The sequence below is a fragment of the Branchiostoma lanceolatum genome, chromosome 17, assembly GCF_035083965.1.
Source record: "Branchiostoma lanceolatum isolate klBraLanc5 chromosome 17, klBraLanc5.hap2, whole genome shotgun sequence".
Taxonomy (NCBI): Eukaryota; Metazoa; Chordata; class Leptocardii; order Amphioxiformes; family Branchiostomatidae; genus Branchiostoma; species Branchiostoma lanceolatum.
Window position 1 is genome coordinate 20,356,389 of NC_089738.1, and position 19,482 is coordinate 20,375,870.

Below are 19,482 nucleotides of genomic sequence, written 5' to 3' on the forward strand. Positions count from 1 at the left end.
TACCTCGGTAGGCTTGCGGGAGATTGGGGGGGGGTCTTACCTCTGTAGGCTTGCGGGAGATTGGAGGGTCTTACCTTGGTAGGCTTGCGGGAAGTTAGGGGGGGTCTTACCTCGGTAGGCTTGCAGGAGGTTAGGGGGAGGTTAGGGGGGGTCTTACCTTGGTAGGCTTGCGGGAAGTTAGGGGGAGGTTTGGGGTGGTCTTACCTTGGTAGGCTTGCGGGAAGTTAGGGGGGTCTTACCTCGGTAGGCTTGCAGGAGGTTAGGGGGAGGTTAGGGGGGTCTTACCTTGGTAGGCTTGCGGGGGGTTAGGGGGGGTCTTACCTTGGTAGGCTTGCGGGAAGTTAGGGGGAGGTTAGGGGGGTCTTACCTTGGTAGGCTAGCGGGAAGTTAGGGGGGTAAGGGGGAGGTTAGGGGGGGTCTTACCTCAGTAGGTTTGCAGGAGGTTAGGGGGGTCTTACCTCGGTAGGCTTGTAGGAGGTTAGGGGGGTCCTACTAGGTGGGTTTGCGGGAGTTTAGGGGGGGCGTGTGATAGGTTGGGGGGGTCTTACCTCGGTAGGCTTGCGGGAGGTTAGGGGGTAGGTTAGGGGGTAGGTTAGGGGGGGTCTTACCTCGGTAGGCTTGCGGGAGGTTAGGGGGGTCTTACCTCGGTAGGCTTGCGGGAGGTTAGGGGGGTCTTACCTCGATAGGCTTGCGGGAGGTTAGGGGGGGTCTTACCTTGGTAGGCTTGCGGGAGGTTAGGGGGGTCTTACCTCGGTAGGTTTGCAGGAGGTTAGGGGGAGGTTAGGGGGGGTCTTACCTCAGTAGGTTTGCAGGAGATTAGGGGGGTCTTACCTCGGTAGGCTTGCGGGAGGTTAGGGGGGGTCTTACCTCGGTAGGCTTGCGGGAGGTTAGGGGGTAGGTTAGGGGGGGTCTTACCTTGGTAGGCTTGCGGGAGGTTAGGGGGGTCTTACCTCGGTAGGCTTGCGGGAGGTTAGGGGGGGTCTTACCTCGGTAGGTTTGCAGGAGGTTAGGGGGAGGTTAGGGGGGGTCTTACCTCAGTAGGTTTGCAGGAGATTAGGGGGGTCTTACCTCGGTAGGCTTGCGGGAGGTTAGGGGGGGTCTTACCTCGGTAGGCTTGCGGGAGGTCAGGGGGGCGTGCTCCTCCCACTTGTTGGCGATCTCGACAGTTTCGCGCGTCTTCTGGTCGGTCGTCTTGGTCCCATCCTGGAGCGTGACCTCATAGAACTCCTGGATATCTGGGGAAACACACGTCACACACGTCACACACGTCAAACAAACAAACAAACAAACAAACAAACAAGCAGGGACGCACACACACACAAGCCCATACAAACACACAAGCACGCATGTACGTGCGCACACATACACAAGCCCATACAAACACACAAGCACGCATGTACGTGCGCACACACACACAAGCCCATACAAACACACAAGCACGCATGTACGTGCGCACACATACACAAGCCCATACAAACACACAAGCACGCATGTACGTGCGCACACATACACAAGCCCATACAAACACACAAGCACGCATGTAGGTGCGCACACATACACAAGCCCATACAAACACACAAGCACGCATGTACGTGCGCACACATACACAAGCCCATACAAACACACAAGCACGCATGTACGTGCACACACACACAAGCCCATACAAACACACAAGCACGCATGTACGTGCGCACACACACAAGCCCATACAAACACACAAGCACGCATGTACGTGCGCACACATACACAAGCCCATACAAACACACAAGCACGCATGTACGTGCACACACATACACATTTGTACATGAACTAGAATTACAATAGAGTGGAATCATTGCCACCAAGAACAGTAGGAGCATCCTCACTAGATAGCTTTAAACAACACTATATGCCAGGTTCAGTGTAATATAACCAGCTGCTGCCGCGCCGCGTGCCTGCAAAGCTGGTGTGTTACGCCAAAGGGTGGTTATACCATGTACCAGCTATATAAATACAGACACAGAAGCTGGTGTCTTAAACTCTTATGCTGAAGGGCAGTTAGACTGGCTATAAAAATACAGATACAGACTGCTCAAATGTCACCATGTGCTGCATATCATAAAGAACGTTTTGCCTGTCACTTAAGAATCATCTTGTATGATAATGACCAGGGTTTTGAGAAACGTGCACCAGAGCTGACTCCACGTTTCTAACGCTCCGTGCTACATGTAACTTTAGAGCGTAGATAATGGTTAGTACATAACTAAGGACCCTTTGGGGTTCTATTGCTTGGTGCAATGATGGGTTGTCACCAGTTTCGCACCCCCTTTCAGTATCACAGCACGAATCCTCATTACACTACAACAAGGAGGCCAGTTCAATGCTGTCAGTTGTTTCACAGCTCCTGGTCTACAACAAGGAGGCCAGTTCAACGCTGTCAGTTGTTTGGCAGCTCCTTGTCTATAACAAGGAGGCCAGTCCAATGCTGTCAGTTGTTTGGCAGCTCCTTGTCTATAACAAGGAGGCCAGTCCAATGCTGTCAGTTGTTTGGCAGCTCCTTGTCTATAACAAGGAGGCCAGTTCAATGCTGTCAGTTGTTTGGCAGCTCCTTGTCTATAACAAGGAGGCCAGTCCAATGCTGTCAGTTGTTTGGCAGCTCCTTGTCTATAACAAGGAGGCCAGTTCAACGCTGTCAGTTGTTTGGCAGCTCCTTGTCTATAACAAGGAGGCCAGTCCAATGCTGTCAGTTGTTTGGCAGCTCCTTGTCTATAACAAGGAGGCCAGTTCAATGCTGTCAGTTGCTTGGCAGCTCCTGGTCTATAACAAGGAGGCCAGTCCAATGCTGTCAGTTGTTTGGCAGCTCCTTGTCTATAACAAGGAGGCCAGTCCAACGCTGTCAGTTGTTTGGCAGCTCCTGGTCTATAACAAGGAGGCCAGTCCAATGCTGTCAGTTGTTTGGCAGCTCCTTGTCTATAACAAGGAGGCCAGTTCAATGCTGTCAGTTGCTTGGCAGCTCCTGGTCTATAACAAGGAGGCCAGTCCAATGCTGTCAGTTGTTTGGCAGCTCCTTGTCTATAACAAGGAGGCCAGTCCAATGCTGTCAGTTGTTTGGCAGCTCCTTGTCTATAACAAGGAGGCCAGTTCAACGCTGTCAGTTGTTTCACAGCTCCTTGTCTATAACAAGGAGGCCAGTCCAACGCTGTCAGTTGTTTGGCAACTCCTTGTCTATAACAAGGAGGCCAGTTCAATGCTGTCAGTTGTTTCACAGCTCCATGTTTGGACAGACAAAACAGTCCCGAAGTCTGGCCATAAATAGGCGGCTACTATGGCAGGCATGCGGCAGGAATGGTGCCGTGTTCCTCATGTTGTAACATAGTTACATACAGACCTACTTAACACTCAGTCATGGTACCGGGGTACCTAATGTTATAACACACTCAACATTCATGGTACCGAGGGGGGCCAGTGGTGCCGTGTTCCATGGTACCGAGGGGGGACAGTGGTGCCGTGTTCCAACCCTGGTAGAATAGAGGGTGTCAGTGCAGCCTAAATAGCAGGTGTGGAAAGTAAGACATAAAACCATAACCTGTCCTTGGTGCTGAACAGTTATCAACTGATTGAAAAATGTTTTTCACTCTTTCAGACGTTATTATGAAGATTCAACACCAATGTGCCATCAACTGGACGAGTGCCTAGGCTAGCAAACATCAAGGAAAAGGAAAGCCATCTCGAACCAGTTTAGCTCAAATGAACTCAATGAACAGATGAGCTAATCTTCCACTGGTCGTGACAGGAAGACAGACGATATATACAGTATTTACAGGTTCATTGTGCCGGGAAATTCCCCTAGCTCTTTTCGACAAGCACAAGGAACATTGGAACACGGCTTAACCTCCTGCCCTAAGGACTGCAACCCTTTCCGGTAGCGTGCATGTCGGATGCGAGACACAGCCGGGATCGAACCCGGGGCTTCTAGTTCCAGCGGCAGGGCCGCTAACAACTGGACTACGCACGCTACTCATGAGATCAAGGGGTCACGGGTTCCATTCCTGGCGTTCCTAACTCTTACTTAGCGCTACTTTAATTTCCAGGATTGACAGATCATCATGAATGAACAATAACTCGCCCAAAACTCACAACGCGTTCCCAGCTGATAAACATCTTTAACAACCTGTACATGACCCAGTGCTGCCCAGGACACCCATAGATCTAAACACCAACAGCTTCTCAGACACTTTTCACATCTTCTGCATTCCCCATGCGCACGTCCTTGTCAGCTGAACCCTTACAGCCAGTCTGATCCACTCTGTACATCTAGTCATTAACTTTCCTCTGGTAAATTTGATTATTGCAGATATTGAGTGATCTGTGTGAGGCTCTTCTCTGCACTGTCAGCTGTAATCACTGACCAGGGCGGGGAATACTGGGGCATAATTATGCAGAGTTATGCACCTTTGTGCACCCAAAATTGCAGCTGTGCACCTTATTCCCAGCCCTGGTTATATCTTACAGCCAGTTTGATCTTTGTTGTTCGTTTAAATTGTTAATTTTCCTCTGCTAAAATTCCATTACTGGAGATTACGGGCCATGTTCTATAATCTCTGTAAGATGTTTGTACCGTTCCCCACTCATACCTTACACTAGTAACAGCTAGTTTGATCTATGTTGCACGTTTGGTTGTTAATTTCCCTGGTGTTAAGCCTCCTTGTTCCAGCCTGTCCAGTAAACTGCGGCTCCTGTAGCTTTACAGCCAATAGAACCGTGAGATACGAGTTCTCCTGCCGCGCTGCTTCACGCATTGTTACAACTACATTATGAAAAATCTAACAAATAGCCCGGCTGTCAAAAACCACGGGAGGGAACATCAATTATCTGCTGTGAAACCAAAAATGCACGGTGGGTACAGAAAGATAGGTGAGATGTGATAACGGAGTTTTGTAAAATACAACTTACTTGAAGGTGGTTGTGAAAAGTACATCTAGAATGAAGTATGTATGAATGAATACATTATATGTTTTCTACCAACCTAACGTCTATACATCTTTAAGGATAAAATTGAAATAACTGAAGACAATTTGCTGCAGTGAAGATGTACAACTGTCTCCCTAATGTTCTGCCTTCCTGCAAAGAGAAACTGCGACCCGTTCAATAACAATACAAAGGAACAACAGGCCTAGGACTTGCAGATTAAGATATACATATACGTCATGTGCCAGGTGTAGAGTAAAATATACATATAAGTAAGATATACGTCATGCACCAGGCGAGTCAACCCCGGAACAATAACCACTGGAGACGTAATAACGCGCTGACGGGAGGTTTGAACTCTTCGTGGCTGCCAAACGCAGCGAAACTGATCAATGCCGTCGCTACACGACCCCGTGCCACACGGCTTTATCTCACGTGTCGGCGGGAGGGAGAAACGACAAACGCGGATCGCGAGAAAACCAATCAACAACCTCGCTGGCAACTCAAATTACCACAAACCTGCCGGGATGGAAAGTTGGGATCTGCTGCACCTTACTGGAAACATTAAGGTGCACAGAAGGAATTTTGGTGCACAACATAAAATAAACTAGTCCTCAGCAAGACTATCTACAAACTTAACTGCCTCTTAACAGCTTCCATCTCAAATTCTATCACTAAAGTCACAATTTCAAACAGGTAATATCTAATACATCCAGGTAATATCTAATACATCAAACAAAGTTACATTGCTTTTTCTGCTATCTAAATTTTCAAAATATCCTGTATACCATTGCTTGTTAAACATCTCAAACTCTCCAACATATAAGATGGCAGTCCTTACAAAATGTATGTAGAGGTGGTCACTTTTCTGTATAACTTAAGAAATGGCCACATTAGCACTATTGCTTGTTTAACATCTCCAACGCTCCACAAGCCTGGCGGTACTTAAGCACAGCGACCCCTGACGCTCATTCCATGCAAAAATAGCCTGACCCTGAACGACCTCTGACCCCATCCATGGGAGCTATGCGACAGCCGCCCCTGCCAACTTCCACAGGGCTTCCCCAGGAGGTCACCTGACTTCAACCAACCAATCACAGGCCTGGGCGGCTACTCCAGCTGGTCACCTGACTTCTAACTGACCAATCACTGAAGGCCAAGTGTGGTTGCAAGTTTGGAGTCATGTTCATGGCAGAGGCTGTAATATTGTTAACTATTGTTAACTAGTGGGTATCGGGAACGGACCAAAATTGATGCACGTGCAGATGTCATCCATATAATCAAATCAACATGGCCGAATGGTTCTTGGCTAGTTTTTACTTGTGGAATCATGTCAGATCAAACATGAGAAATAATGACATGACCCTCCAAATTCATCCCTCGGGCTCTAGTTACATCATGTTACGTCATGCACATTTGGTCTCAAAATAATTAATTATCCCCCGTCATGGATACCCCTATATTGCCTATCTTGCTCCCATACACACACTGACATACACACACAGATATACACACACACACACACACACACACACAAAGTCACACACTGACACACAAACCAATACAGCACATCAATCCCTTAAAGAAGCAATAAGTCCAGATCTACACAATTGTATACTTTCAAAAGAGTAACTGTTTACAATCAGGCTCCTGGTCTGAATTCGTAATAAGTTCACATCTCTACAGTGCTGAGAGTCAGAGTGAGGCTTTGCTGACAGTACATCGGTAGTGGTTAGTTACTGGTTACTGCAAGTCTACAGTCAGGGCGGCATGTTGACACAGAGGCACCACCCACACTTCAACTGGTAATGTAGGAAACAGTCATGTGCACAGCACCACCCACACTTCAACTGGTAATGTAGGAAACAGTCATGTGCACAGCACCACCCACACTTCAACTGGTAATGTAGGAAACAGTCATGTGCACAGCACCACCCACACTTCAACTGGTAATGCAGGAAACAGTCATGTGCACAGGTTTTATTCTCACGTTTTTCATGGTGACTTCCTCACTGGTGACTTTGATAGTGAACATGCGTTTCCAAAGTATCACTTAAACTGTCCTACAGAAATGTCTCAATCAAACTCAAACATCCTTTCCCTTCTACCGCAAAATCAAGTCAGTGCGAGAATAAATGAATCTCCAGTAGGTTTTGTGTCCTGGTTGTGAGCCTGAGTTGGGGATGATGCAGGATTCTCTCCAGAACTTTCTCACAGCGTAGAATGTTAGGAGTCAGGTACAGAACTTTGCACTGTTACAATTCATAACCTTGAAATAAACATTGCATGCATTTCAAGGGACACATTTTGTGAAGTTTTCCTTCTGTTACAGCCTCATTCTAAAAACAAATGTTGATTTTTCAAAAGATGTATGAAGGGTCACATGGTTCTCCCCAAAAAGTAACACCCTTACACTCTGAATCACAGGAAAGGGGGGCCCAATCCCAGCGAAGGGGGGCCCAATCCCAGCGAAGGGGGCCCAATCACAGTGAAGGGGGCCCAATCCCAGCGAAGGGGGTCCCAATCCCAGCGAAGGGGGTCCCAATCACAGTGAAGGGGGCCCAATCACAGGAAAGGGGGTCCCAATCACAGCGAAGGGGGTCCCAATCACAGCGAAGGGGGTCCCAATCACAGCGAAGGGGGTCCCAATCACAGCGAAGGGGGTCCCAATCACAGCGAAGGGGGTCCCAATCACAGCGAAGGGGGCCCAATCACAGCGAAGGGGGTCCCAATCACAGCGAAGGGGGCCCAATCACAGGAAAGGGGGTCCCAATCCCAGCGAAGGGGGTCCCAATCCCAGCGAAGGGGGTCCCAATCACAGTGAAGGGGGCCCAATCACAGGAAAGGGGGTCCCAATCACAGCGAAGGGGGTCCCAATCACAGCGAAGGGGGTCCCAATCACAGCGAAGGGGGTCCCAATCCCAGCGAAGGGGGTCCCAATCACAGCGAAGGGGGTCCCAATCACAGCGAAGGGGGTCCCAATCACAGCGAAGGGGGTCCCAATCACAGCGAAGGGGGTCCCAATCACAGCGAAGGGGGTCCCAATCACAGCGAAGGGGGTCCCAATCCCAGCGAAGGGGGTCCCAATCACAGCGAAGGGGGGGCCTGTGCTAGCTTGAACACAGAATGACGTGTTTAACTGGCGGTCAGGCACACACTTGAAGTGTGATGTGGCCCATCCATGCAGACATGGGCAGGTGGGTCCACAATCTGTAACCTATTTCTTATTCAGGGGGGAGCAACGTCACCAGTCATGGTCAAAGTGCACTTTCTGCATTGTACATAGAAAATGTGGTATTATGTAAAAAAAAAAAAACTGATCATTAAAACATGGGACTATCCAATAGCCACTGCCTGCAAGGAAGAAATAAAAAAAACAGTGAGTAATGTACATAAAAACATCAGATAGATTTCCGATGGCAACCCTGATAATTCTAATACAAGTTAATATATCCGTTGTACCATGAGTTCCCCAGTTTCACAGACTAGAAGATGAAGTATGAATTTAAGAGGGTATGCCAGGGGGTCCAAGAATCAAGGAAATAATTCTGTGTCCCCTAAAGGTAAAGCCCCAGCCAGTTTCCCCCTTCAGGAGCCCCAGTTTCCCCTTCAGGAGCCCTAGTTTCCCCCTTCAGGAGCCCCAGTAACTATTGACTATCGAGCAGGAGGCTCTGCGCAGTCAGACTGCACAAAGGGAACACACAAAGCCTGCTGAACAGCGCTGAATGGGGCAGTTCTGCCAGGCACAGGTCCCAGATTGACATGTTGATCACAGATCGGCAGTGCAAATGTCAGGCTGTCACCAGTTGGCCAATAGAACAGTTCTAGACCTGCTGCACAGATTCCTGCAACAATAGAACAGGTCTGTACCTGCTGCATAGATTCCTGCAGGGCTGAAGTACAGCTGGGTGCACCTGAACTTTTGTACACCAAAACTGGAGCTGTGCACCTAATTTCTGACTGTGGATGCACCAGTGCACCGAGATATTTGTGTGGGGTTACGTATGCAAAGACATTATTGTACTCTAGTAGACAACATACTCTTTACATTTCATTGTCAGAAAAATAATCAAATGTTTGTCTTATCACTTGTTTCAAAGTTACAAAGTTAGCTGTACAACTTGGGTTCATTTAGTTCATTTTCTGCACCATATTTTCTAGGTTAGGTTCACCATTCCTGAATATTAATTTCGGGCCCTAGCATGACATACAATATCATATATATAAATAAGACCACATAAATAAATTCCACTGGTCCCCAACATTAGGAAAAATTTACTAGGCAGGATTTTAGGATGAATCAAACTTTAACTTTGTTGTCTTAATCCTTAAGAGAAAGTTGCAGAAATCTTCTGAGGTTGTCCTGAGACGACCCCACGGCAGAACTACATGTATTGATTGAGACTCACGGCTGACCTTGAAGTTTCTTATCTTAAGACTTTCCCAGTAGAGGTCGTATGGAGGTGCTAAAATCAGTTTTCCTCTGACGGAACACCTGGGAATTGTGCAGGATAAGGAAGTCACAACCTACACGGCCAACATCACAAGAACTGGAGGCAGAAGATTGGGAGGAAAACTTGAACCTGACCCTGCGTGCCCCCGCAGCGTAGATTGTAAACCTGACCCTTAACCTATGTTGTTGTGATGTTCTTCCAGTTTGGCACACTTGTGTGCATGCCAAGTCTGTATGAGTTTGTATTAATGTTTTTTGAAAGGACTTGCTTAAAGTATTTTTGTAAGTGGATTGATATGGAATATTCTATGACTGTTTTGTATTATAAAATAAACTCGAGTATCCGCCACTGCATTCTAAATTTGCTGAATAACAAAAAAAAATTAATAGGGAACTCATAGGAATTTGATATATACGCACAAGAATGAAAGCCCCCTGAGTAATTATCTTTTGAATTCTAGAACCCAATTTGTGTGGCCTAAAATGCTGAATATCCCAAGATGTTACATTTTCTCTCTAGTTCTTTCTGTCAACAACATTCCTCACAGCTGGAACTACTTTTGTTTAGAGTAAACACGGAACCTCCGGGATGTGCCCGGCTGATTGGCTTCACCTTGCTGCAGGTGTTTTTTCCTCAAGGTCGGTTTTCATCAAAACACGCCCGCCCACCCCCTCCCTGTTCTATTCAGGCAGTAAGATCACATCAAGGGTAGCATTTGAAACAAGGCCAGACCGTGTCAGGGACCAAAGGTACAAAAATTAGACATTTTGCTGCAGTACCAAGGTCACACACCAGGGGGCCAAAGGTACAAAAAATCAGATGTTTTTCTGCAGTACCAAGGTCACACACCAGGGGGCCAAAGATCAACCTAGACCTTCGTCTTGCCAACAACAGTGACCCACAAACCAAATATCATTACAATCCATCCCGAGTTTAATGACCCTTTGCTGACCACAAATATCCAGAAACACAGACAGACACAGACACACGTACAGACACATGCACAGACAGACACAGACACACGCATAGACACACTTAAACAATATCAATATCTTTCATGGAGGTAACAAAAGGGTCTTTATCTAGAAATCTAATAATACAGTAGCTTTTATTTGCAAGTCCATGCCTGTAGACTAGTTGCAAGGGTACAAACAGCAAAAAAGTGTCTATTGTATAGCCAAGCTGTCCTGGGATACACTGCACTGAATTTGACACGCACTCTATAATTGTATTCAAATAATGTCACTATTCTTGCATATTTGTACAGATCTCTGATACATTTCCCAATGTTCCCCCCTCGCTGGGCAACGTAAAAAAACTGCTTCTCAAAATTATAACATCAGAGCTGGAAATACTGTGAGCACCACTGCCTGGTGACTGTACCATGGACTACTACTAATGGATTAACCCCACTTTATAATACAAACATGAGACACTTGTTTATCACTTGTCCTTAATCCAGCCTAATCCAGAAGGATTAGCAGGTTGTAAAGCCTGGGGAGATTAACTAATCCCAGCAGTCAGTCAGGCCCCCAAACACACACTTCTCACTGCCTGGTGAATGGGAAAATCATCAGGCCACATGTGGACTCACAGTCAACAGCTATGGGGCCCTGTGGGCAGGAAGGTTTGTTTGTTTGTGAGCAGGGTTGTGGGGGGGGGGGGTGCTTGTTAGGCCACCTTTGCCAGTTCATCTTGTTTTTCTGACATCCTAACTTTGCATGTCTGGAAATCATGGCATAGTTTCCTCATATCTTAATCTTCTGAAAACAAAATGTTCAGGTTTTGTCCCTTGGAAGATATCGGGATGGTCCAAACTTGTGTTACTGTTAGGTACACATTCTATAGGAAAGTTTCGGGAAGTTTGATCCTAGCACAAGACAGCACTGAAGGATTTCTTCAGTACAAAAAGTCTTGACAAATTTCCCAGCGAGATGTTGGCAAACAACACAAGTATTTCCCACCCTGACAAACCTACTCGGCCGCCCTAAATAACACTAATAGCCTTTTACTGGGAGTTCTGAGTTAATTTAGCTGCTGATGGCGGGACTGATGTAGCTGAGATGATCATGAAGATAACTCAACATGCCGGGCTGCTCGTATATGGCCTCCGTCGGACAGTATTGGCCATGGTCTTTGCCACATAGGTCACATCTGTAAGCTGACTCAATTCTGTAGCAAAGTTCTTCCCTGCTATTCCACTTTTCTTCTACGCTGTGCATCAGTCTGGCTTCTCCTGACTTCAGTTGCCTGGCCAGTGTGCATCTCCACCTGGAACGGTCACCTGCAAGGTCCTCCCAGTGCTCAGTATTGATATCTATAGCCTTCCTTATCAATATCTACAAGAGAGAAAGGGGAGAGCCAGTACAGGTGAGGGGGGGGGCAGTACAAGAGAGAGGCGAGAGCATGACCAGGAGCTCATCAGCATATATCACCAGGGAGTGATGGTGCCTACAGGGTGTCGTTATATCATTTATACACAATAGGCAGGGTTGAACAAGTATGGTTGCCCGATTGCCCGGGGCAAGTGAAAGTGCTGTTCGGGCAAGTGGATATCCTCCCCCACTTGCCCGATCGGGCAAGTAAGATTTTTTCATGCAGTCTGTTTCAAAACAAACTTTATTCCAGTGAAAGGATCACAAAAACACCACACCACAATGTATCTTATCATTAGAAACTACATTTCTCTCAAAATATTCCAAAAGATTATGAATTCAACCCAAAACAGGACAATTTGGCTCACATAGTACATGTAAACAAACACCAATGGCTCTCTCAGTTCGTAGACCTGCTGGCATGAAACTTTGCAACATCAAATCCTTTGAAACATGATATCCCTGTGAGCACTCTCTCAATGTAGCATTTTCCTTCTTTCATTGAACAGCAACATTGTGGATATGACACACTCTGAGAGTTCCCACAACATTTTAACTGATTGAGTGTATATTCAGGATATTCTAAATTTCTGTTCAACTTCTAAATGTTAATACTGCAAAAAATCATTTGAAGGTGTTGTTTGATGTACATGTGTGGATTGATATTGACTAATGTTATCTAGAAAGTAAAAATTTCACGACAACGATTCAAAACTGGCCATATCATAAGAACCATGTTTAGTTATATTAGATCCACAACACTCTAAATGTAACTTTTCCATCATATGACAAATACCTGATTTTTTCTTCTGTTTACTAAAGAAATGGGAGAATAATAATAGCCCTCAGTGAACACAGGAATATTGTAGTACTGGATCTAAGGAATGATCGATACACAACATTTGCTGAAAACTTGAATGTTGTTCTTTATGTTAAATAAGCCTGTGTCTTTACCTTAGACTTTTTGCCAAAATTTTTTTCCGTATCGCTCTGATTTTATTCTGAAAAATCTGAGAAGCAACAAATGAAATTGGCGTGGTTTAAGTGAAAGAAGATACGTTGTAATATCATGCTTCTTGTTCAAGTTTTTGTCATTTCCCGTAAATATGGTCATGACATCCACACAGCTTGGTCTTATAGTTAAAACTTTTTTGCTATAATTACATGCTTAACAAGACGTTTTTACTGAAAAATAACAGAATTCATTACCGCAAGCAAAGATGCAAAGAAAAAATGTCATTTAGATTTCGGGCAAGTCAAAAGTTGGTTCGGGCAAGTAGATTTTTTTTCTACTTGCCCAATAGGGCAAGTGAATTTTTGAAAACTTGTTCAACCCTGATAGGGCAGATATAATGCACTTATATACAGGACTGGGGATTAATAATGATGGGATAATGGGGTCTGGTTAGACTGGGAATCATATCAGCATGTCTACACTGCACGGAGATTATTATGCACCAATATCACATCTCATAGCTGGCCACACAACTGAGCATTGCCAGTCACAGGATAAATGCTCCCAATAGAGAACCACAAAAGGAATTCCTTATGTTCAACACCCTCCCCCAAATATTGCCATGATTAATGACTCTCCCCTTATGTTCAACACCCCCCAGCATTGCCATGATTAATGACTCTCCCCTTATGTTCAACACCTCCCCCCCCCCTCAGCTGTTGCAGTGATTAATGACCCTCCGCCAAACCATGACAGGCCTATTGTTGCAGACAATACCGAGTCATCATCACCACATTGACACCATGGTACAAAAGTGGCTGTGCAGTCAAATAAGAGAAGGGCTAGGAAAGCTAGGAGAGCTGAATCCATGTAGACTCGCCATGATGTAACTCCTAGGGTGGCTGTCAACACAGATGCATCATTTGTGCGAATCATGACCTGTCTAGATCTGTCATTCTGTAAATTCGGTTCCCTTCCTGAGGTTTTATTCTGAGGTAGGAGGGAAAATGGGGCTTTCAGTCACAGAGTTTCAGATTTGCGGTTGAAACATTTCTGTAGTCATCTGGGGGACATAATCGGGGTAGTCAGGTCAGCGTGAAAACTGCAAAAATAAAACCAACGTTAAATTTTCGAGATTTACCGTAAATGGCTCTGTCACTTCCAACAACCATAAAAATGCATCTATTTGGCCTCCTTCTGGACAGTCATTTTTCCTGCACACAGAGTCTGAGGGGGAGTCTCACAGTTTCAGGGAGTGAATAAAGTCAAATTCAAATTTCCTCCTACAAGTCCTGGCCCTACCATATGAAAGATAAAGTCAGAAATTAAGTCACAAACACACATTAAGGGTTTACAGTAATGTGCTTATGGCAGCTTTGGTCTCTGGTTGCTTCTAATTGTGAAGTTCTTTTTGGCAGTGACCTTAATTTGGTGTGAATGGAGAGTGATGATGATGCCATTATATCTGCTGGAATAGCGTTATTGTGCAAGAAGTCCCTGTAAGGAGATTACTGTCGATGCTTGAGTCTGTCCTGTTTAGAGGTAGCTGGTTCGCTGTACTTTGTCGGTGAATTCAAAAGACCACAGGTTAGACTCAGGGCTGTCTTCAGGACCGGTTCTCCATACCGGCACAGAAATCTGCTTGTTGGGATGGACAGAAATTTCAACATCCATCCCAAAATCTGATTCTGAACTTCATGACATGAAATTTCTGAAAATATATTTTTTAAAGGTTAAATCAAAACGACACATTCAACAGCGAAAATAAACAACATGGGCTCCAAAACAATGAATGAGTGGGAAGAGGAAAATTCAAAGCTGGAAACAGCCCTGTTCATTTTGTTCAAGTATGTAGGTATAGGTCCAGACCCTTAGACAGAAAGTGCCTATCATGCCTGTGCACGCCCAGACCTGTACTTAACTGTTCTATCCTGTACTGTTCTGTACTAAGCAGTTCTGTACTAAGCAGTTCTGTACTCAGCTGTTCTGTGCCTGACGTGACAGCTGGAGTCTGGGCTGAACAGCTGTCTGTAGACCTGGTTCAACACCAGCAGGGCTCAAAATACTCCATCATTCATATCATAGTCCCTGTTTCCCACTAGATCTACCGCATATATGATATACTACATGTTTCCCACTACTGCATATATTATATAATATACTCACTACTGCATATATAATATACTCCATGTTTGCCACTACTGCATATATATAATATACTCCATGTTTCCCACTACTGCATATATAATATAATCTCTGCTAGAACTTTGCAACAGAACTTACTGATGTGTCCTACATGGCAGAGAAGTTGTCAATCTCTTACAGAACTGTTTAGCCACAGTCGATGCTGTGGGGTTCATGCATTTTACCATGGTCAATATTGACCAACAGAGACTATATATATACATATCTAGTCTAATGGAAGATATTGTAGGTAATTCCAAAAATAGTTACTCAAACAACTGGATAAAATTTTATCCAGTTGCTTGAGTAACTATTTTTGGCGTATCTTATTACCTGGATGTCTTAACCTTCATCCAGATATTGTAGGTATTGTAGAAGACTAAGATGAGACTCAGCTAAGTCAGGGGATGTCCAAAACCGTGTGTGCTGCATTCCATCCTGCATTGCTGTTGTCAGCAGGGCAAGGCCTGCCTGTCTTTAACAGCTGAATTAATAAATAAATAACTCAATTTGTTTTCTGTATGTGATGGTTGTATTTTCTGTATGTGATGCTAGTCTTTCATAGCTGAATTAATCAATAAATAAATCATTGTTTTCTGTGTGTGACGTTTTGTCTTCCATGTAGCTGACTTACCCAATAACGACTCATTTTGTTTTCTGTGTGTGAGCCTGTGAGGCATGAGGCAGACGCTGTGTTCCTTTAGCTCACAAAACTGACAGGTGTTCGTACATGTACAATGTATATGTCTTCCTGCACTCTCAAAATATCAACTGTGACCTTTTTTTACACCACTGGCCAAATCAACATGGGACCTCCTGCAGCGACATGGATGTACGTGTGGACCAGCCCATATGCCTAATGTAGTTTGTTAGGTGTACGTTTGTTTGATACTTCAGGAAGGTTAGCTACTGCCTACCTATTGGGAATGTGCGCAACATCTACAGGGATGGAAAATGCCTCATATTTTAGTGTTGTCTCACTCACTTTCATTCACTCACTCACTCACTCACTCACTCACTCACTCACTCACTCACTCACTCACTCACTCACTCCCATAGCTGAGTAGTAGAAGGGATAAAGACAGTTCCAGGCATTTCTAATCTGTAATCTCTGTAAACCGTATGTCAGTATGTCTAAATGTATTTTTATTACGAACCCCGGTAGACTAGCCTTTATAAAGGCTAGAGGATATTATCTATATTAATGAACAGGATAATTCAATAAACAGAATTTGTAAAGTGGGGGGAATCTGGGCAGTTCTATTTGCCGGAGGCATTTGGAATATTGACAATTCCTTATGAATAAACTAAAGCCTGCGGAAGATCGACCTTTCCTATGTGTGTGTACAACATCGGGAATATGCATAATTCCTGGCACTCCATAAAATGCAGACAATTCCTCAACTCCTGAAGCCTAGGAAACAATGGAAAGAGCCGTGGAAGAAAACAATGGAACTACAACACAAGTGCACAGGTCCGTGCCTTCAGCAGTTAGAGTTAGACAATTCCACAAACATTTGATGATCGAAATAGTCACTTCCACAGAAAAAACACCATGAAAACAAGATATAGAGCCATAGCAGTTCTATTCATAGCACTGTGGGTTATTCCACTGCATCACAGGGGTGTGAGGTCCTTTGCTGGGCACTGTTCGTTCTGATGGGGTAGGAATAAAACAGGCACGACACAGCTCTGTTTCTAACCGGCGTTCTTCTAACTTCCTCAGTCATCTAAGTCTAACTTAACCTGATAATAATAAATAACAAACTAGGTTCCCATCTTTACATTCCAAAAATCTATTCAGGATTGTAGATCGGCAAGAATTTCAATGCTACGTTGTCCTAACAAATGTAGAACTACTCAGAACATATCCACAGAAAGGTCTGCTATTCCATTCTGTCTCTTTATTGTTATTCCACTCAAAAGTACACATTTCCATCACTATGGAAACCCAGGACCCAAATAACAATGTATGCCTCCCAGCTCTGCCCAGATTACAGACTGTGTGTTACTTACTACTGTACTTACTTGTGTTTGTTACTGGGTGTTATTCTTGTCTTTCATGTGATAATTATAACCATATGGGAGCGATAATGGATGAGTCAGCAGAATGTACTACTACAGTACAGCAGAATGTATTACTAGAATCTACAGTATAGCAGAATTGTTGAACAGTTCCAACCACAAATTCAAAACGGTGCAAAAGTCTCCTTTTCCCTCCTACCGTAAAATAAAACCACTGCGAAAGTAAATGAATCTACAGTAAACAGTGGTGAAAGTAAATGACTCTACAGTAAACAGTGGCGAAAGTAAATGACTCTACAGTAAACAGTGGTGAAAGTAAATGACTTTACAGTAAACAGTGGCAGAGTCAGACTCATCGGTTACTCATCTTTCCACTGGGATCGCTGAGCAAGGAAAATTTATTTATTAATCTAAAATCGGTTGTTCAATGAACTCCGTAGATACAGAAGTGTGTTATTTGCTGTCTTTTAAAAGATATCTTTACATCGTGCATTATATACCAGTTATGAAATAAAGAGTCACATAAATCCAATCTGGGTTGTTCAATGGTGACTGTCTCAGGAGAGGAGGCCTTAGTCATCCTTCAAACTTGGGTAGACAACGAAGACTAGAAAAATTCTCATGCAGAGCATCTAAAGAGGTCATAGAATCAACAAAAGGTAGGGAAACCCATGGTCCTACTGAGGTCAGTAACACTGAACAACGTTGAAGACAACATTCAACATCAACCTGAGTTCAACAGTTGGTTTGATTTCCTGTTTTTCATTGGGGCCAGGAAGTGTGATCCTGCTGAAACGTTGGTTTATGCACTGCAGAAATATTGTAGGGTGAAATACTCGCCACGAAACTATGTGATGATATACTGATATAGAGCAGGACATTCACAACAGATGTATCATTACAGAAATAGGAAAGGATCTTAGTTTAAAATGAAATAAATATCTAAAAAAAAAACACGTGAACACTGGTTCATAATACAGAAACTATCATAACATTATACATGTAGTTCATAAAGGATATAACTCGCGAGAAAAACGTGATACATGAAAAGTGCACATCACCTCCCTGTCTGACACCCACTCTGACTGAAACCTGTTATAAACAAACATTTCACAAACACTAACAAACTGCCAACAAGTGCTCCACCACTAAAATGTCAACAGTTTCCCAGCACCCTGGGGCAGTGGATGCCTCACTCCAATCTATTATGCAATTGTCGGGCTATTTTCGCTATTAATTATCTGCAAATTACAGGGGTTTGAGCAGCCCCAGGCACAATGTGCCGCTTTGTTGTTCAACCGACCCCGGTTCTGTAAAAGGTGAGGACAAACCCTGAAGAACACACACAGGTACAGCCTAGCATTCTGAAACAAACCCTGAAGAACACACACAGGTACAGCCTAGCATTCTGAAACAAACCCTGAAGAACACACACTGGTACAGCCTAGCATTCTGAAACAAACCCTGAAGAACACACACAGGTACAGCCTAGCGTTCTGAAACAAACCCTGAAGAACACACACAGGTACAGCCTAGCATTCTGAAGCAAACCCTGAAGAACACACACAGGTACAGCCTAGCATTCTGAAACAAACCCTGAAGAACACACACAGGTACAGCCTAGCATTCTGAAGCAAACCCTGAAGAACACACACAGGTACAGCCTAGCATTCTGTAACAAACCCTGAAGAACACACACAGGTACAGCCTAGCATTCTGAAACAAACCCTGAAGAACACACACAGGTACAGCCTAGCATTCTGAAGCAAACCCTGAAGAACACACACAGGTACAGCCTAGCATTCTGTAACAAACCCTGAAGAACACACACAGGTACAGCCTAGCGTTCTGAAACAAACCCTGAAGAACACACACAAGTACAGCCTAGCATTCTGAAACAAACCCTGAAGAACACACACAGGTACAGCCTAGCATTCTGAAGCAAACCCTGAAGAACACACACAGGTACAGCCTAGCATTCTGTAACAAACCCTGAAGAACACACACAGGTACAGCCTAGCGTTCTGAAACAAACCCTGAAGAACACACACAAGTACAGCCTAGCATTCTGAAACAAACCCTGAAGAACACACACAGGTACAGCCTAGCATTCTGAAACAAACCCTGAAGAACACACACAAGTACAGCCTAGCATTCTGAAACAAACCCTGAAGAACACACACAGGTACAGCCTAGCATTCTGAAGCAAACCCTGAAGACACACAGGTACAGCCTAGCATTCTGAAACAAACCCTGAAGAACACACACAGGTTCAGCAGAGCCTAGCGTTCTGAAACAAACCCTGAAGAACACAGACATGTATGTAGTACAGCCTAGCATTCTGAAACAAACCCTGAAGAACACACACAGGTACAGCCTAGCAATCTGAAACAAACCCTGAAGAACACACACAGGTACAGCCTAGCATTCTGAAACAAACCCTGAAGAACACACACAGGTACAGCCTAGTATTCTGAAACAAACCCTGAAGAACACACACAAGTACAGCCTAGCATTCTGAAACAAACCCTGAAGAACACAC

The 19,482-nt window shown here is 44.6% G+C and overlaps 1 protein-coding gene across 10 annotated transcripts in view; it reads right to left on the reverse strand.

The window, feature by feature from the left end:
- LOC136422405 (disks large homolog 1-like) overlaps window positions 1–19,482 on the reverse strand; it is an 86,404-nt gene that overhangs the window by 62,690 nt on the left and 4,232 nt on the right. For 8 of the 10 annotated variants that reach the window (XM_066410157.1, XM_066410163.1, XM_066410162.1 and 5 more), the window contains exon 3: window positions 1,105–1,235. In XM_066410157.1, the coding sequence (XP_066266254.1) occupies window positions 1,105–1,235 (131 nt within the window). Of the gene's footprint in view, window positions 1–3; window positions 22–548; window positions 571–1,104; window positions 1,236–19,482 lie in introns of those variants that run through there. The other 2 variants (XM_066410168.1, XM_066410166.1) reach the window with 2 other exon arrangements.